Raw genomic sequence first — 16679 nt, 5'->3', positions numbered from 1 at the left:
ACTATAGCTCAGACATTAATAAATGAATGATTCATCCTTCATCAATGTTTCAGAGAATCAGGAAAGTGTATTTTTGCATGTTCTAATAGCGGGCCTGCCTGGGAGCAACATAATCCAAAATGACAACTGTTTACATGACACAAATATGGCTTCCATCGGAATTGGGCAATGAAGTACATTTTCCACCAAGAAGGAACAATATCAAAATGGCCGCCGGGCTAATAGACTCTTTGCCTCATTAGTCACTTTTTCCTATCAGTGGCCAGAATTTTTTTTTGGGGGGGGGGGAGAAATGATTTCACACATCCTGGACATTCCATTGACAAACTTAAAGGCTAACAATGACTACTACAATTATGAATGGTGACAGAGCTGAACACAAAAGCCGAAAACAATCTGTGGTATGTGGCATTGCGCTAGCATGTCAAAAGGTCCCCCAGCATGGTTCTGTTCCCCCCCTCATCAGACCTTTGCTGCTTAATTGGGCTTCACTGATGAAATTAAGAGCCTGACCAAAAGGCCAACACAATAACCTCGCTGCTCCGAGCAACCATTAGGAGGGGGGGGGGGGGGGGGGCATTGGTGATTGTTCACTCGAATGGGTGTGTGTCTCAGATAAGATGAACAGGCCTAGCTGGAAAAAGACGCGTCACGCCGATTATTTTGGGCGCGTTTATTTGCCCGCAGTTTGCATGTTGTTTGTTAGCTTGTTAGCATTGGTGTTGGGTTTTGTGCCAAGAATGGAGTGAAGATGGAAGCGTGGCAAACAAAGACTTAAACTGATGGCAATTTAGCAAGTTAACTATAAATATAAGTAAACATTAGGGTTTATATTTTGTACTCGTACACATAGCGTAAGGTAGATAAGTAGCTGTTTAGGCAACACCTGACATTGGCTGGATGGATGCATGGATGGATGGATGGACGGACGGATGGACGATCGGCCCCGAAAAGTTATATTTGGAACAATTACTTAGTTTTGTGAGGAGATCTACGATTTCAGATTGTCCCTGAAGGCAGCACCTGACATTGGATAATGAATGGATGGTTGGGTGGATGCTATGATCGGCTAAAGTAAGGAACAATCGCTAAGTGTGAGGAAAATGACGATTTCAGAATGTCCCTGAAGGCCACATCAAGCAACACCTGACTGTAGCTAGATATAAACATCTCCTATTATAGCTTTCCAGAAGGTTTCAAAGTGCGTTAATTGCAATTTTTGACCATTCTTCTGGAAGCACATTTGTGAGGTCACACACAGTGACACTGGACAAGAAAACGTGACTCTCAGTCTCTGCTTTAATTCATCCTAAAGATGATCTATTGGGTCGGAATTTTGTGTAAACTACACAAGTTCATCCACACCCAACTCACTCATCCACGCTTTTGTTATAAACTTTGCTTTGTGAACCAGTGCACAGGCACGTTGGAACAGGAAAGAACAAATCCCACAAATTTCAGCGCATAGAATTGCCCGAAATTTTGGCCCCTTAGTTCCAGTGAAAGGAAGTGCAACATAACAAGAAACAGACTGTGATGAGTATGCAAGGCCTCACGATGTGCAAGGTCACAACAGAAGCTCCAGTTTACACTTTGAACGTAGCCGAGCCTTTAAAATGTATAGCTTCAATACTGAGCTCTTTTAGGAAAAAATAAAAAATAAAAAATAAAAAATAAAAAATAAAAAATAAAAAATAAAAAATAAAAAATAAAAAATAAAAAATAAAAAATAAAAAATAAAAAATGTATAGCTTCAACTGGCCTCAGGTGTACTCACTGTTTACAAAGTGGATGCCTACGTAAATTCCCTGAACAGGTTTTACAACAAAAACAAGTGCAGAGCTAATTGTGCGGAGACGATGTGTAACCGGCGTGGCGTTCATCTACAAACACTATCCATCACTTCAATTAAATTTTGAGCTATGTAAGTCGGTGATGTCGGGCATTTTCAAAAGCTAAGTAGTTTTACTTTAAACACTGCCTGTCCATTGAGTTAAGCTTTTATAATGGTAACAAATAACTTACCTTTACATTATTTCCTGTGGGGGGAAAAAAAATTTTTTTTTCAATTACAACTTTGTGGAGGAGACGATGCCGGGGGCCTCCTGCATAGACACGCTATTGTTGAAGGGTTCGAGTCGGGCTGGCTCCCCGCATACCAGATTCCGTCCACAGGCCATCTCAGAATGCCGCACCTCCTGGTAATCTTGGCTAAGCTTTGATCTGTGCAAACACGGCGAGCCTGCTGTGCTATCGCCGCATAGAAAAAAATCTATAGCGTCGCCGGCGGAGTGCATTACATTGTTTACTTTTTGGATGGAGCGTAAACAGTCCCCACAGATCGCTATTCACACATGTCACTTTTTTTTTTTTAACCATCTTAACTGTACTACAAATGTACAAACAAGTTTATTGCCGTATACTGTTAAGACAGTGGTGCTTTGACTTGAAAGCAGAAAAGGTCAAAATATGGTGTCAGTGAACGTAACTTCTCACACAAGAGAGAACCTTTATTGCCACTCCTAGTTGAAGTTTATTATCAAACGAAACATACAGCAAAGACAAGTAGTAGTTAAAACAATCGTATCTTAATGGAAATGCAAATTAGCGTCTATGTTGTGGTGCAAACAAAACAGTGCTCACGTTCATATATTCTTTATCTTTTGCAGAGAATGACTAATATTAGTGATGTATTATTAGCATGAATAACGATAATAATATTAGCATTACTATGAATGCAACCAGAGTTCTGGGCAGGACACGCTCCACTGCAGTAACATACACTACAATAACATGCGTACAACACATCACAACACATTAGCAATATGGTTTGTTTAAGGTATGATTGACAGGTCTGTGATGTCAAACATGTTTGCTTTTACATATAGAAACTTGGAACACTGTAATGGAAACATGTCGCTGTTTGTGTAAACAGAATTTGAACCGTCAATTTAGTGTATTTTCAGAACCAATTATCCAATGATCAGTCGAGTAATGGGATACAAATGTAACTGAATTACTAAACGACAAAATGCAGATGTGAGGAGGAGGTATTCGTATTGTCCACTTGTGGTCGCCATTGTCTTTGACTTTGAGTGTGTGTGGCTTTAAAAGGCGGGGCGGGGCCTCATGACTGACATGAGAATCAGCAAATGAGAGTGTAGTTTTCGTACATTTTGTATGAAAATGTCACAAGCACGAAATGGGACAAATTGCCTATTTTAATAAAAGTAGACAAAAAAACAGGTTTTCTATTACAACTAGGCAAAAGTAGTGGTTACAATTGAAACTGAAATTAAACCATTAGTGCAAAATGTAACTGTGCACCATTTTATTTGTATCCATGCAGATACAGTGTACATGGCAGCTACATGTCGGGGCAGCTGAAGCGGTAAGCTAATCAGGCCATAAATCAACCCCCCACCCCAACCCCCTTTGCTCCCGTCTCTGTTCTCATTATAAATCTGATTTGAAGAGCTTGGAGTGTGATTTTCAATTGTTCGGTAGCCAAATCCCGGCTCAATATTCCACACTCATACACACGCAAACGTGCACACACACACACACGTATGAGGTGGAAACTTACTGCCTAGCGGGCACAAAGGCTGTGAACGGAATTTGTAGTGAGCCAGAGGTTTAACTGTTAAAATGAAAAAGACTATGCTAATTCCACCATAAAGACTCACTGAGAGAGGTCAAACAAAAGTGAAAATAAATTCCCCGACACGCACCTTCATCCTGATCCAAAATTGCTTTGTTTTTTGGCCCATGCTACATACCGCTATAAAGTTTGTGGAACTCGTTTAAGTATTTTTTTTATGTAATCCGGCACACAAACAGATGAAAACACAAATCTGGTACATAAAATGGAGCTGAAAAACAACTAAATATGAGGGGAAATGAACAAGTCGTATTACACTGTTGATAAGTACAAAAAAAAATGTTTTGCAACAGTTGTCTGTTGTAACTAGAGTATGATGCTTTTCCACTCCAGACCTACGGGTGGTGGTAATGAGCATTACATGGTGAGGATGTGCTTTTCCGCACCACTTTCACAAGGTGCTCAAATGTGGCCATGTTGACACGTTGGCTTTCTCATCAGAATAAAAACCTTTCTAGAGGTGTAACAATTAAATTATTAGTAAAACTAATAATCGACTATCAAATCCATCCATCCATCCATTTTCTTAACCACTTTTCCTCACAAGGGTCGCGGGGGGGGGGCGCTGGAGCCTATCCCAGCTGGCTTCGGGCAGTAGGCGGGGAACAACCCTGAACTGGTTGCCAGCCAATCGGTGGGCACACAGAGACGAACAACCATCCACACTCACAATCACACCTATGGACAATTTGGAGTGTCCAATTCACCTGCCATGCATGTCTTTGGAATGTGGGAGGAAACCGGAGTATCCGGAGGAAACCCACGCAAGCACGGGGAGAACATGCAAACTCCACCCAGGAAGGCCGAAGCCCGGACCCTATCTCACGTCCTCTGCACTGGGACTATCAAATCAATCAAGAAATGTTATATTATATTCATATTTGTGGCATGCGCACACGGGCAACAACGAGGCACTCTAAAGCGGTTATGCTCATGCCAGGAGAGTATCCAAAGGGTAGCTAATTAGCTAGCTAGCTAACTGCAGTTGAGCCAGATAACCTCTGATGCGAATGAAGGCGCTCAAGTTCCTACACAGAGGTGGGTTGACGACATGTCGAAAGTTCATCAAACTGCGCCATTTTATTTAAGTACTACTTTGTCAGTCTGCACATTTCCAGCAATTATCTTCAAACATGTATAATTTTTTGGGAAACACACCAGTAAATTCACTTTACATGGTCGTTTATAAGGAAAGGTTGTAAAGAGGTCATGTCTGATTTTTCAATCACTGCCCTAAGGGGTTATCAGCCACCATTTTGTTTTTCTGTACCCCAATAGATTTGCAATAGTATTGTGGTCAAATAGTCCCTCCACTTGTCATATTAGCACCTACAAGGGAGTCACGTCACCAACCACCACTACACGGGGGGGGGGGGGGGGGGGGGTACGGTTGCTATGGCACCTGGCCCATTTTGTCTCACTGCTCTTGGCAACTGTGCGACATCACCCCCCCTTCAGTACTGCCTTTACTATGACGCCATACAGCAGCGCGCCACTCTGATTGGCTCGTTGCTCCCCCTTTCTTACCCCCTTCCTCCTCACTCTCGCCGTGGAACTTATTGCGGGAGTTTGCGGGCGGAGTCGCACACCGTAGAGGAGAGAGAGAAAGAGAGAGAACGGGAAAGAGGAAAAAGAGAGATAGAAAGAGAGAGAGAGAGAGAAAAGGAGAGCGATTCAAGCGGCGGTGCGGGCATACAAAGTGCCCTTTTCGCGTTTCCGGTGAGACGCAGCAGTCGTCTCCTCCGCAAAAACACCCCTGAGTGGTCGCGGGTTGCTCTTTTGAAACAGAAAAAAAGAAGACACAAAAGTTGGAGCTTACCGGTGTGTGTGTGGGAGGACCTCTATAAACATGTCGGGGAATAAAGACACCGACGGCGGCTGGAGGAGCTTTGTGTGGAATTCCGAGAAGAAGGAGTTTCTGGGGAGAACCGGCGGCAGTTGGTGTAAGTCTTCCTTTTCTTTTTCTTTTTTGTAACTGTTGAATGTCACGACGCAAGAGCGTTTTTGTCTCACCACCTTCCTCCATTTTCGAGTGACAAGAAGGCTGCCTGCTTGCTAAGGCAGGCGGCAGCACCTGTTCGAGCTCTCCGCCGCTGACAAGGCTGCGTCGTGACTTGTCGGAGGCTCTTTTTTTTTTTTTTCTCCGTCTCTCCCATCCACCACTTAGAAGTTGCGCCGTCATTTTGATTTTGGGAAGTCGACGACGCCGAGAAAATGGGCAGCTTGGGCGCGAAAGGAAAACAAAATGGGGGAGGCAACTTTTAAAGTAAAATGACTTATTTGTACTAGATTAAACGAGCAGACTTGATTATTTGAGCTAATATCCATTCATTTCATGTTACTACAAAGGGCTGGTGGGTAATAAAGGAAATGTGACGGATAATAAAGGCTTAGTCGTCCGTGCTTGTGGTGAGGGGTTGTTAAAAAAGAAAAAGAAAAAAGGTCACCCCTGAAGGACAGCCTGTGCCGGGCCACGACTTTTTATTCGTGCCGGTGGTGAAAGTTGTGTTTTGAGTGGGGGAGATCCCCACTCACTTCTCCAGCATCAGCTCGACAAACTGGTTAATTGATTGTTCATTGACCATTTTTTTGTTTTGTTTTGTTAATGGTGGCCTGCTTGTTCCTTTTTCCCACGAAAGAAAAAAAAATACCACTTTTCCCACCCTGAATAGTTAACATTCCGGTCAGTGTTTGCCTCATCAAGCTTGACGTGGTTGACTAATAAACACGTGATGTGGATCCCACCCCCTCCCCTTTTGCAAAAAGTCGATTCCGGTACAGTCGAACTGATCACGACTCACATGTCTCGAGGGCCGTCCCCTCCACTCCTCTGCCGTCGAACTACATAAGCGTCTATTTTCCGAAAAGAGGAAACTTGAGCTTTGTCGGGTATTCATCCGCAATTATGAACCCAAGTTCCCTTTAATCGTACACGAGCCGGCTAATGAATTAAGCCACCGTGCCTGGCTGTCATTGAAAGGCGTCACTTTTGTCGCCATAATGCTCGACAGCAACAGGTTTGTCCTTGAACACACCACGGAAAGAGCTCGACCAAGTTAATGGGCTACAAGATGACACAACATCATATTGGATGGGGTTGTAATAATGCTTTTAGAATGTGAATTTAAAGATTAAAGTAACTTCAAAGGTGTCAGAGTGTCCGTGAACGCAGCACGGAGAGGGGCAAGGCTATGAAATGGAAGGGGAAGGGGGGGCAGTGTGAATGTGGTGATGGTTTGTTCACCACAAGCTCCTGCTGCAGTGTGTTGGGGGATGGGGCACTTTCCATTGACATGTTTCAGGTTGTTGTGCCTGTTCCTGAACTGCTAGATAAACACTGGCTATCCCCAGCCACATGCAGTGTGGGTGTATGTGTGTACGCTTGCGATTTTGACAAGTTTTGCATGCAAATGGAAAATAATTTAAAGACTTTACCTCCCTGAAAGAACGCAAACCACTAAAGGCACAATCATTTGCACTCAAATCCATCAAAGGCATATTTTTCATACTTGGTAGTATATTTGTGTTGATAACTTAAGTTGTGGGAGTATCTGCCGCAGCCCATGTAAGAATTCAGGCTCATTATCTTGACTGCACACATGCAACAGTGTGCCGTTGATAATTTGATCGCAATTGTGCACGTCCTCCATTTTAGAAAAGTAACATCTTGTGGTGTTTTGATGCTGGAACGCTAGTGATTTTTTTTTTTTTTTTAAGGTTTACATTTGTGCTCTCTAAAAATGACCCGTTTTTATTTAATAAATACACCTTGACTTGATTGGGTAGTGGGCACTAAGCGAGTGTTTGAAATGGACAGCATGGCTGTCGCATCTGTAAAAACAGAGATCATGTAACAAGCAACTCAAAAGACCCAACGGCCATACATATTGCTTTGTGTTTATAACACCAAACAAGTGTGCACTTAGTACACTACCAACGTTAATACATGTGGACGAGCACTAGCAATATTTAAAATACGCTGGTGGCGGACATTTACAAAGAGAGACCCTTAACTAGAATGTAATACTGTTTAATAACTGTCTATCAATAGGGCAAAAGCTATTTGATATTTTTAGAATCGATTATTCAATCCAATTATCTCTTTGAGTAATCAGAGTATTTAACAACAAAATGCACAAAAGGGGCAGATATTATTGTTGTCCACAATTAATCCTGATACAAATCGACTATTGCGATTTCCCCCCCTCTCAAATTTAGAAAATACTAATCAGTAAACATGTATTTGTACACTGTAAGATTTGTATGAAAATGTATTTATTTATCTGAAACTTCGGGCTTAATACTGTGAGCCACTGTATTTAACAAACAGGTTGCAATCTGTTTCATGTTTGAACTAGCCTGGCAAGCCACACCCACTTTCTTTAAAAAGAAAGTGGGTAGGCGTCCTTAGACAGCAGTTCTGAAAACAGGCCGGGCCAATCAAATTCGTCTATTTGCATGACGTCGACTTCGTGAGCCATGTCAGTCTTCAGTCATCAAGTTTTTCCCGCAACAACGACATTCAACTACAGTGTTATTCACTACTGTCTCTCTTCAGCTAGTAGCCATGTTGGATTTTTTACTCCAACTCCGCAAGAAAAGAAAAAAAAAAGACTTCAACGAGTCGCTTTTCTGACATCACGTCCGCTCTTCGCTCATTGGTTCATTCCACTGTCTTGTTAGCTCAGGTTTGCCCCGCCTCAGAAAAGCGACGGATGCGGTCGAACAGACTCACTCGCCGGCAAAGCTGCGAGTGAGTCTGGATTTCCAGGCTCGGCTGTTGCTAGGTTAGGCTTGTCGCTGGTTGTTAACTGCCTAACCATTAACCAGTCTGTGTTTTTTAATTAAAAGCGCACTTGTTCCTGTACCTATCCTGCTGTGCACGATTATGTCTTTTGTGCAGTTTTTCCTCCTGGTTGGCCCTCATCAAGTCATTCTAATAATTGTTTCAGCCCTAAACCACACAGTAGCGGCCAATACGACCCATGACTGTCATTCGCTGGACTGGATCACAAATGTCAAGTACTACATTTGAATCTATCGTCATAGACATATATATATACACGCCGTAAAAGACTTCTAAAGCTGTCGTTGCCATTCCCAGCACGCCTCACTCTCACCTGCGATCATGAGGGAAAATGCTCATTTGCCTTACAAATGACCAGGTGCTCGCTTGTAAAACGTATCGCCAAGAGTTTCCTTATAAACAGGTGCTGTGATTCCTACTCTGGCTAATAACAAAAAACAAATGCAGTGTGGATCTGATAGGAAGTGTTATGACAACAAGAAATGTATACATTGACTATAGTTACCAGTGTTTCTTATGGGCACAACTTGAAAATGAAATTATTGTTTTTTGTTATGTACACAAAATTTGACCCATCACAGCGAACACACACTGATCATGGCACATAAATGGAGTCTTGCTCAAAGTACACCGCAGCCCATGTGTCCGGCCGGGGATGGTCTTGAACCAGGCGGCAAGTGACAATCGCTTGCCACAAACAAACTTAAAATGGATGCTGCTCTCAGAAGGCAAAACAGTGGTCATCGAACCGGCACGCGACGATTACTCGAAACTTCTCAGTCAACATTAGGCCAGCCGAGGCGGGTAGGGGAGGGAGGGGGGGGGGGAGTCTGACGTGGCCCGAGGGGCTGCTGGCTGAAGCGACGCTGCAGTCGTCAGACTGGTCCCCATAGGTGCCGCTTCGTAACTAGCAACAGAAAGACACCTCGGGAATGCTGACATGACAACTGCAAACCTCGGCGAGGATATATCAGCGTTTTAGAAATGTGTAAACGCTCGTGTTGGGCGGTCAACGTGATGAATGGCGTTTCCGATTTTGAGTGATGTGATTATGGAATGAGGTCTCAAAAAACAGAAATGTACACCAACATAAAAATATTAGACTTAAGACTTAAGTTTTTTTTTCTCATTGGGTTTGCCTGTTTTTAATAATAATTTATTTATTCATGATTTAGTTTTTGCCTTTTCTATACGAATATGAACATTTACTGGTATCCTTTTTGGATTGTGTTCCACCCTTCTGTGGCGATTTTCGGCTTTATGTTCAATTTTAGGCATGGGGCGGTTAAACTTTTCCGTTATGATAGTTTGTTCCGCTCAATTTTGTGTCGACAGTGAAAGTGGCATTCGGGATATTATTATTTTTTTTTTTAAACTTTCCAGGTGGGCACTGCGAGTTGAGTATTGACCACTTCTGGAGTCGAATTTCAAACTCGCCTGAAATAGCTGCTTCGACCCGACATGGACAACTTTTCAATTTCAGGCACGGGTCCTTGACATTCTTTTGTGTGCGTCCTCCTAAGATAGATTCGATGTACTTCTCCCAGTTTCTTATTTGGTAAAACTGGCGCTGGGGCCTTTGAGTTGTGTTTCTCTGCCAAACCTGTTGCGGCTGTGGGCGACACAGCGGGGGAGGGAAACGGGGCCCGTCTGGAATGACTGGTGATGACTTATCCTGTACTTCCCTAAATGGCCCCCCTCTCTTGCAACCGGAGAGGAGTGGAAAAGGAGGCACTCTCACAATAGTTCCCTCACAAAGCTTCCGCCACAAGACGAGAAAGGGATCCTTTGTGGTTGTAGTTCATCATGAGGCTAACAATTACATGCAACGACTGGTCGCCCCCTCCCGACAATACTGCTCACGTGTTCACATTGTGTCCTTGAATTAAACCAGCTGTTCCTTTGGGGACTCTTCTTTACATCGATGAGCACAGATGACCATTATGTATCCCACTTGATGTATCGCCACGTTCATTTCTAAAGGAAACTTTATATATCGATCGCCACGGTGCACATTTTTTACACAACTTGATTGGTGATGTTTTCCTGACCGCCGTGTTTTGTATAAAGTTGATCAATATGAGAACTGATTGTTGTGACCTTGGATTAATGTTTTGGAACAGTGGTGTCAAAGTCCAGTCCTCGAGGGCCGAGTCCTGCATGTTTTAAAGCAGGGTTCACCAATTTCAGTCCTCGAGGTACGGTGTCCTGCAGGTTTTAGATGTTTCCGCCCACTAGCACACTTGATTCATATAATCAGCTCATTAGCATTCCTGATAACGATGCAGATTTTTAGTATCAGATGTGTTGTTGGCGGAAACATCTAAAACCTGCAGGACTCCGGACCTTGAGGGCTGGAATTGGTGAACCACGTTTTTTAGGTTTCCCACGTTCATCACAGCTGATTTATATTTAAGATCATCAGTAAACTCTCTGCAGGAGCTTGATAATGATCCTGATCATTGAATCAGGTGTGTTGGAGTAGAGAAACCTCAAAAACATGCGAGACTCAGGACCCTGAGGACCGGACTCTCACACCTGTGTTTTAGAGTATCATGATTAGAATATATATTTTTTTTAAACCATTATCCATCGTCAACCCTCTTTAAAGCACGCCTCCCTACTTGAAGACAATCAAGACGAGAACAGATCGCTAATACTTTGTTTTAATGTTCAGACAACCTTTTTTTACAACTCTGTTGGCTTCACCATTCACTTTGGTTTGAACACTAAAAAAAGCCTTTGGATCTGATTTACTAGTCCTAAATAGTGGACGCTAACTCGTGTGTTCACCCGACAGTTTGCACACAAGGGTTTTGCACATTAGCTCTGATTTTTACCACGGAAATTTTGGGGAGGAAACAGCAAGTGCAAAATAAAGTTGAAGTGAAGGAATTGGGAGTGTTAGTGGAAGAAGACAAACAAATCAGTGGCCCCGATTATATTGGTGAAGACAGCAACTACGTAAAAGCCAAGTTTTGTCATGTCAAAGATGTTATGGCATGACTCCTTCTTGTGATTGGCTCAAAGTCAGCCTTTTGATCATTCGGAAGCTCCCAAATTGTATTCCTGAATAGCCGATATGTTGCAATAAAGTTTCTGGCATTTCAAAAAGGTTTACACAAGCAGAAAAGTGTTTCCCGTTGCATCTCATTTTGTCTGCGCTATGCTGGTTTGCACCTGCTTTTAGATGTGCTATTTGAAGTTGCAAAGTCAGCCATCACAATTTGTGTCAAGTTTGATAAATCACTTTTGAGTGTGCTAAATCCACGCTTGTGCTGTATGCACTCCTCCCAAAATTTCGTTTTTGGATGAATCCAATGTGTGTGCGTACTGTCAACCATCAAGACAAAAACAGTCTTTAATAAACCCAATTGTAAATACTCTCGAAATTGAATAATGTTTTTGAGTGTAATTTTTTTTTTGTATTTCCACTGGTCACCAAATATTTAAAATTTAGATAACAGACGAACACCGTTGCTTTGTTTTAACAAACCAAATGCTAAAAGATTGACGTGATGTTTGAGGACATTATGTTTTTAATGTGACGTCCATCGATTGTCACACTTTCCGAAGAACTGATTGATATTACTTTGTTTTAATATATCAAATTCCCCAGACTTTGTATTTATGAACGATATTACTGATAAGTGGTCACCCAAAACTTCCTGTTTAGACCACAAAGTCTTCTCAAAATCAACAAAAACGATCATGACTAAATCGCCGTTGTTTTGTTACAAACAAATGGCAAAAGCTTGATGTCATGATTTTAACTTTCATTTTATGGTTGTAAAAGCACAAATGTGATCCTGTTTCATGTCTGACATGATGACAAATCATTGACTGTCCTCTCCCTCCTTTTGTCCACAGTCAAAATCTTGTTGTTCTACGTTATCTTCTACGGATGCTTGGCGGCCATCTTTGTGGGGACCATTCAGGTGATGTTGCTCACTTTAAGCAACTACAAGCCCACCTACCAGGATCGAGTGGCCCCCCCAGGTATGAACAAGTCAACATGGCTGAGAGGGACTTGTGCCTCGAGGCAGCATCTCCGACCTTAGATAGCGTCAGCCATTTTGTCCTTCACTCACACGGAAACCCGTCGAAGCCGGCTCCCCCTCAGGCCACAGGAAGTGTTGCGGCTCACATTCAGTTTGTGCACCGGGGGGGGGGGGGGGGGGGGGGGGACGCACGGCGAGGCTTGTTGTGGTGCGAGGCCTCTCTAAGCTTGTTGATTAGCGAGACAAAATGCTCTCTGTAATGCGTAAGCTTTCATTTAGAAACAGCAGCAGCAGCACATGTTTGGGCGGTATTTTTAGAGGCCATTGTGAAGGTCCTCGCGGTTTTAGTTTACCGTTTGTCAAGCCTGGCGTAACCGTCGGTCTGCCGACTTTGGTTTACAGCAGTGTGACTGATAAAGGAAGCAAAGGGGAGGTTTCCCCACCCCCCCCCTCCCTTTTTTTTTTTCACACTGACGCTAAAAAGTTTCCACTGTGAAGGAGTCACGGGTGAAAAAGGGCGGGAGGGACGCTCACAAGTCACACACGTGTGTAAGATCTGCACAGTGCTACTACTACTGTGTTTCCGTATGATAACAAAGATGGCAGGAAGAGGAAGTGCCACACTTAAAGGAGACCCCCCCCCCCCCCCCCCCCAAAAAAAAAAGATTACAACCTGTGTGCCTGGATGTCTTCAAATGTTTGGGACATGCTTTTCCCCGAAAATAGCCCCGAAACAAGAATAACGGCACTCTTCTCATTCTTTCTGAACAGCTCTGTTGAAATCCTCCGGTTTTGAGGAGGGCTGTTCTGTCCCACGGGTGGCAACTTGTGCTCAAGCAGGCCTGATGTGTGCTTATCAGAAGTTTCAGCCATCGTTTTCCAGCTTTTGACCACATCATTGTCCTGATACCAGAACGGTGTGCTGAAGTTGGGCCAGGAATTTACCCAATTTGTGATATAACATAGATGGAACGCCGGCAGTCGTTAACAGTAGGCCTGTCACAATAACACATTTTTCAGGACGATATATATTTTTCTTTCAATTGTGAACAATAATGGACAAGTTTAACATTAAAATGTATAGAAAACTAGTACTTTAAGTCTATCTGTATTGGCAATGTAAAATGGGAAGTCTTTTTATCTCCTTCAGAATGGATGTTTGGGAAATCCATGTTTTTTTTTTTTTAGAAAGCAGTGTCTCGAGAAGTGTTGCTTTTTTGATGGGATGTGCGTTCGAATCATAATTCAAAATAGGTTGCTCTGATCTGCGTGTGTACTGGACCAAATTAAAGTTATTACTTTGGATTTATTCATAACCAACTAGTCTTGACTATTAGTATATTTACTGAACCTGGAATGCCGAACTTTTGTCTCGTTTGTCATCATTTTTGTCTCAAATTCATCTTTCAGTCTGAAACCCAAATAAATGTCTTTGGTATACATTACAAAAACAAAGGAATTGACCTTGCTGTTCCGATACTTTTGGAGTATGTCCCCTGAAACACTTTCCCTCCTTTCCTGCAGGTTTGTCACATACGCCACGCTCTTTAAAGTCCGAGATCTCATTCAGCAAGAGCGACCCAAAGTCGTATGGGAAGTACGTAGAAAGCATTACCAAGTTCCTCGCGCTCTACGACGCCGATCGCCAAAACGACCTGCTGAAATTTGAAAACTGCGGAGGCAAGTTTTTACCGATCAATATATGAATGGCATCGTTATTACAGTAGTATCATTATTACAATCACGACCAATTGTTGTTAGTTTGAATAAACCAAGTGTTTTCCCATCATTTAGTTCGATAAATATAGCATGGTACATTTATATTCTATAATATAAAATCTTATGGTTTCCCTTCGTTGTCTCTGCTTTTTGGCCGATTATTTTCCCCTTTAAAACGGTATCATCGAAGAAAACCGAAATTTCTGACGCTGTGAAAGTATCCTGAATGCACCATTTTGCTTGCATAGCATTAGCAACTGGCAAGCGTGTAACGTATGTTATTCTGGTTATTCTGTTGTCCCTAAGCGTCCTCTGAGCTGCTTAATGACACCGCAGTTGGAGTTAAAACTAATCCCACAACGTTAAGAATTATATCCACTGTACATTGAAATACAAAACATGCTTCTTTTTTAAAACATCGCTAGCCTAGCGCTAATGCTAAAAGCGAGGGGAGAATCCCATTCAAATGCTAACAGGAAGTTAGCATCGACTTCCTTCAAATAACAAATATTCACGCACAAATCTAGCGGGAACAGATGGGATAACACGACACAAAGGCACAAATTCTTCCCAATGTGTGAAAAATATTTCTTCTGTACTTACTTTATAAGTGTGTACACCACACTTGCACGGCACCACACTGCCCCCAGGCGGCCAAATTGCACAGGAATATAATATAATATATATATATATATATATATATATATATATATAATTATATTTAAAGATATTTCAAGGATTCAAAGACTTTCTTTCCACAAAATTCAAGGATGCAAACATGCAAGGATTTTTGTTGTCTTAACACACATTTCCACATGACATGGCACAAAATACAATCCCCGACCGAGGTCCCAGGTTAGCCCAGTAAGTTCCAAGACAAAAATAACACAAGATAAAAAATATATATATAAAAGAAAAGGTTAATGCTTTACAGCGGTTGTAAACAAGTAGGAATGGTTTTATTGGGGATAGGGGGTCATTTTATGCATCATATATATTTTTTAAATAATCGGCAGATGAATCTTTTTTTTTTTTCCTGCCCCAAATTCTAACATTAGTTAGAAATTGTCGCAGATGACGGTTGGCACACTCGTAAATGTTACCGTATTGCAATTATTGCAATATCATTTTAATCATCCTTCCTCTACCAAGCTGTGGAAACTGAAAAATTCCCGAAAGAGGCAATTGATTAATTTTTTGGACAAAGGGGACTTAACGGGATCACTGACTGCTTGCACCTGCAACTGGAGAGGGGCGAGGTCGTGTCACTTGGTCTTCAACGACAACTCAAAAACCCACAGCTAATATTGCTGGAAGATTTGAGCAGTTATGACATCATGATTTTTTACTTGAATATCAACAACGTGCATATGTTACGTTATAAAGTGAAAGAGTCCCTTAATGTGTTCATCTGTCCGCCGCACAGCGAGCCCCGAGTCGTACCGCGAGCGCGACAGCATTGAGAACGACCAGGGTAAGCGCAAGGCCTGCAGCTACAAGAGGTCCTGGCTGGAAAGCTGCTCGGGTGAGACCGACAGCACCTACGGCTTCCAGAACGGATCGCCGTGCATCATCGTCAAACTCAACAGGATCGTCAATTTCAGGCCCAAGGTGAGAAAAAAAACAAAAACGGCTGCTCGGAATAAAGAGATATGTCGTCAAATGGGGGCCAAAAATTTACGACTTCAATTGATCATTTGATTGATTGATAATTGGAATAATTCAAACAAAAATCACAAGTATTTTATAAAGCCTTATCTTTTTTTTTTATTCATCTATAAATAAATGACTCCCTCCATCAGCAATAAAATTAATATAAAAAAAAAAATCTTGTCTTTCCTGACTGAAATTCCTGACTGTCTGCCTTTCTTTTTTTCTTTTCTCTTTTCTTGGGTGCGATTGCAGGCCCCCGACAATAGCGACGCGCTGCCTGTGCCTCTTCAGGGCCGATTAAAGAACAACTCCATACCCATTTTCTGCAAGAACAAGGTGAGCCTAACGCTTCCGGTGAACCGCGGGGGTGCCAGACCCACCTGTCCTGAAAATCCAACATATGGAGAGACCAAAAAATGTAAAGTAGCACTAATTAGGGCTGCTCGATTATGGAAAAAATGAATTACAATTATTTGGGCAATAATTGAAATTGCAATTATTCAAACATGTATTTTTTGCTACAAAACCAAGAAAATGTTAAAGCATTTAAAAATATTAAGACCAATTAAAAAAATAGATACACTAATTATGTAAGTTCCTTTTGGACCAAACAGAATTTATAATAATATATATTTATTTATTGATGTTGGCAAAAACTTTACGTTGGTGTGCATTTATTTTTGGGTTCAAAACAAGAAAATGTTTAAACGTAAAAAACAGATAAAAAATATTAAGACAAATAAAATTCTATAAAAAACACTAATTATGCAAGTTCCTATTGGATGAAACCATTTATTAAAGTAGTTATTTTAAATTGTAAAAAGGTGCAAATGTATAA

At 41.9% G+C, this 16679-nt stretch overlaps 1 protein-coding gene across 1 annotated transcript in view; it reads left to right on the top strand.

The window, feature by feature from the left end:
• The first annotated feature begins 5211 nt into the window (after positions 1-5211).
• The window catches only part of atp1b1a (ATPase Na+/K+ transporting subunit beta 1a), a 14114-nt gene continuing 2646 nt past the window's right edge, over positions 5212-16679 (top strand). The window contains exons 1-5 of the mRNA XM_086088638.1: positions 5212-5604; positions 12339-12467; positions 13994-14149; positions 15615-15799; positions 16094-16177. Of these exons, the coding sequence (XP_085944764.1) occupies positions 5511-5604; positions 12339-12467; positions 13994-14149; positions 15615-15799; positions 16094-16177 (648 nt within the window). The 5' untranslated portion in view covers positions 5212-5510. The remainder of the gene's footprint in view (positions 5605-12338; positions 12468-13993; positions 14150-15614; positions 15800-16093; positions 16178-16679) is intronic.

Source organism: Leptonotus elevatus, chromosome 11, assembly GCF_054856555.1.
Source record: "Leptonotus elevatus isolate MCC_2025b chromosome 11, RoL_Lele_1.0, whole genome shotgun sequence".
NCBI lineage: Eukaryota > Metazoa > Chordata > Actinopteri > Syngnathiformes > Syngnathidae > Leptonotus > Leptonotus elevatus.
Note: the sequence above shows the minus strand (reverse complement) of the source record. Positions and strands in the feature narration are given on the sequence as shown.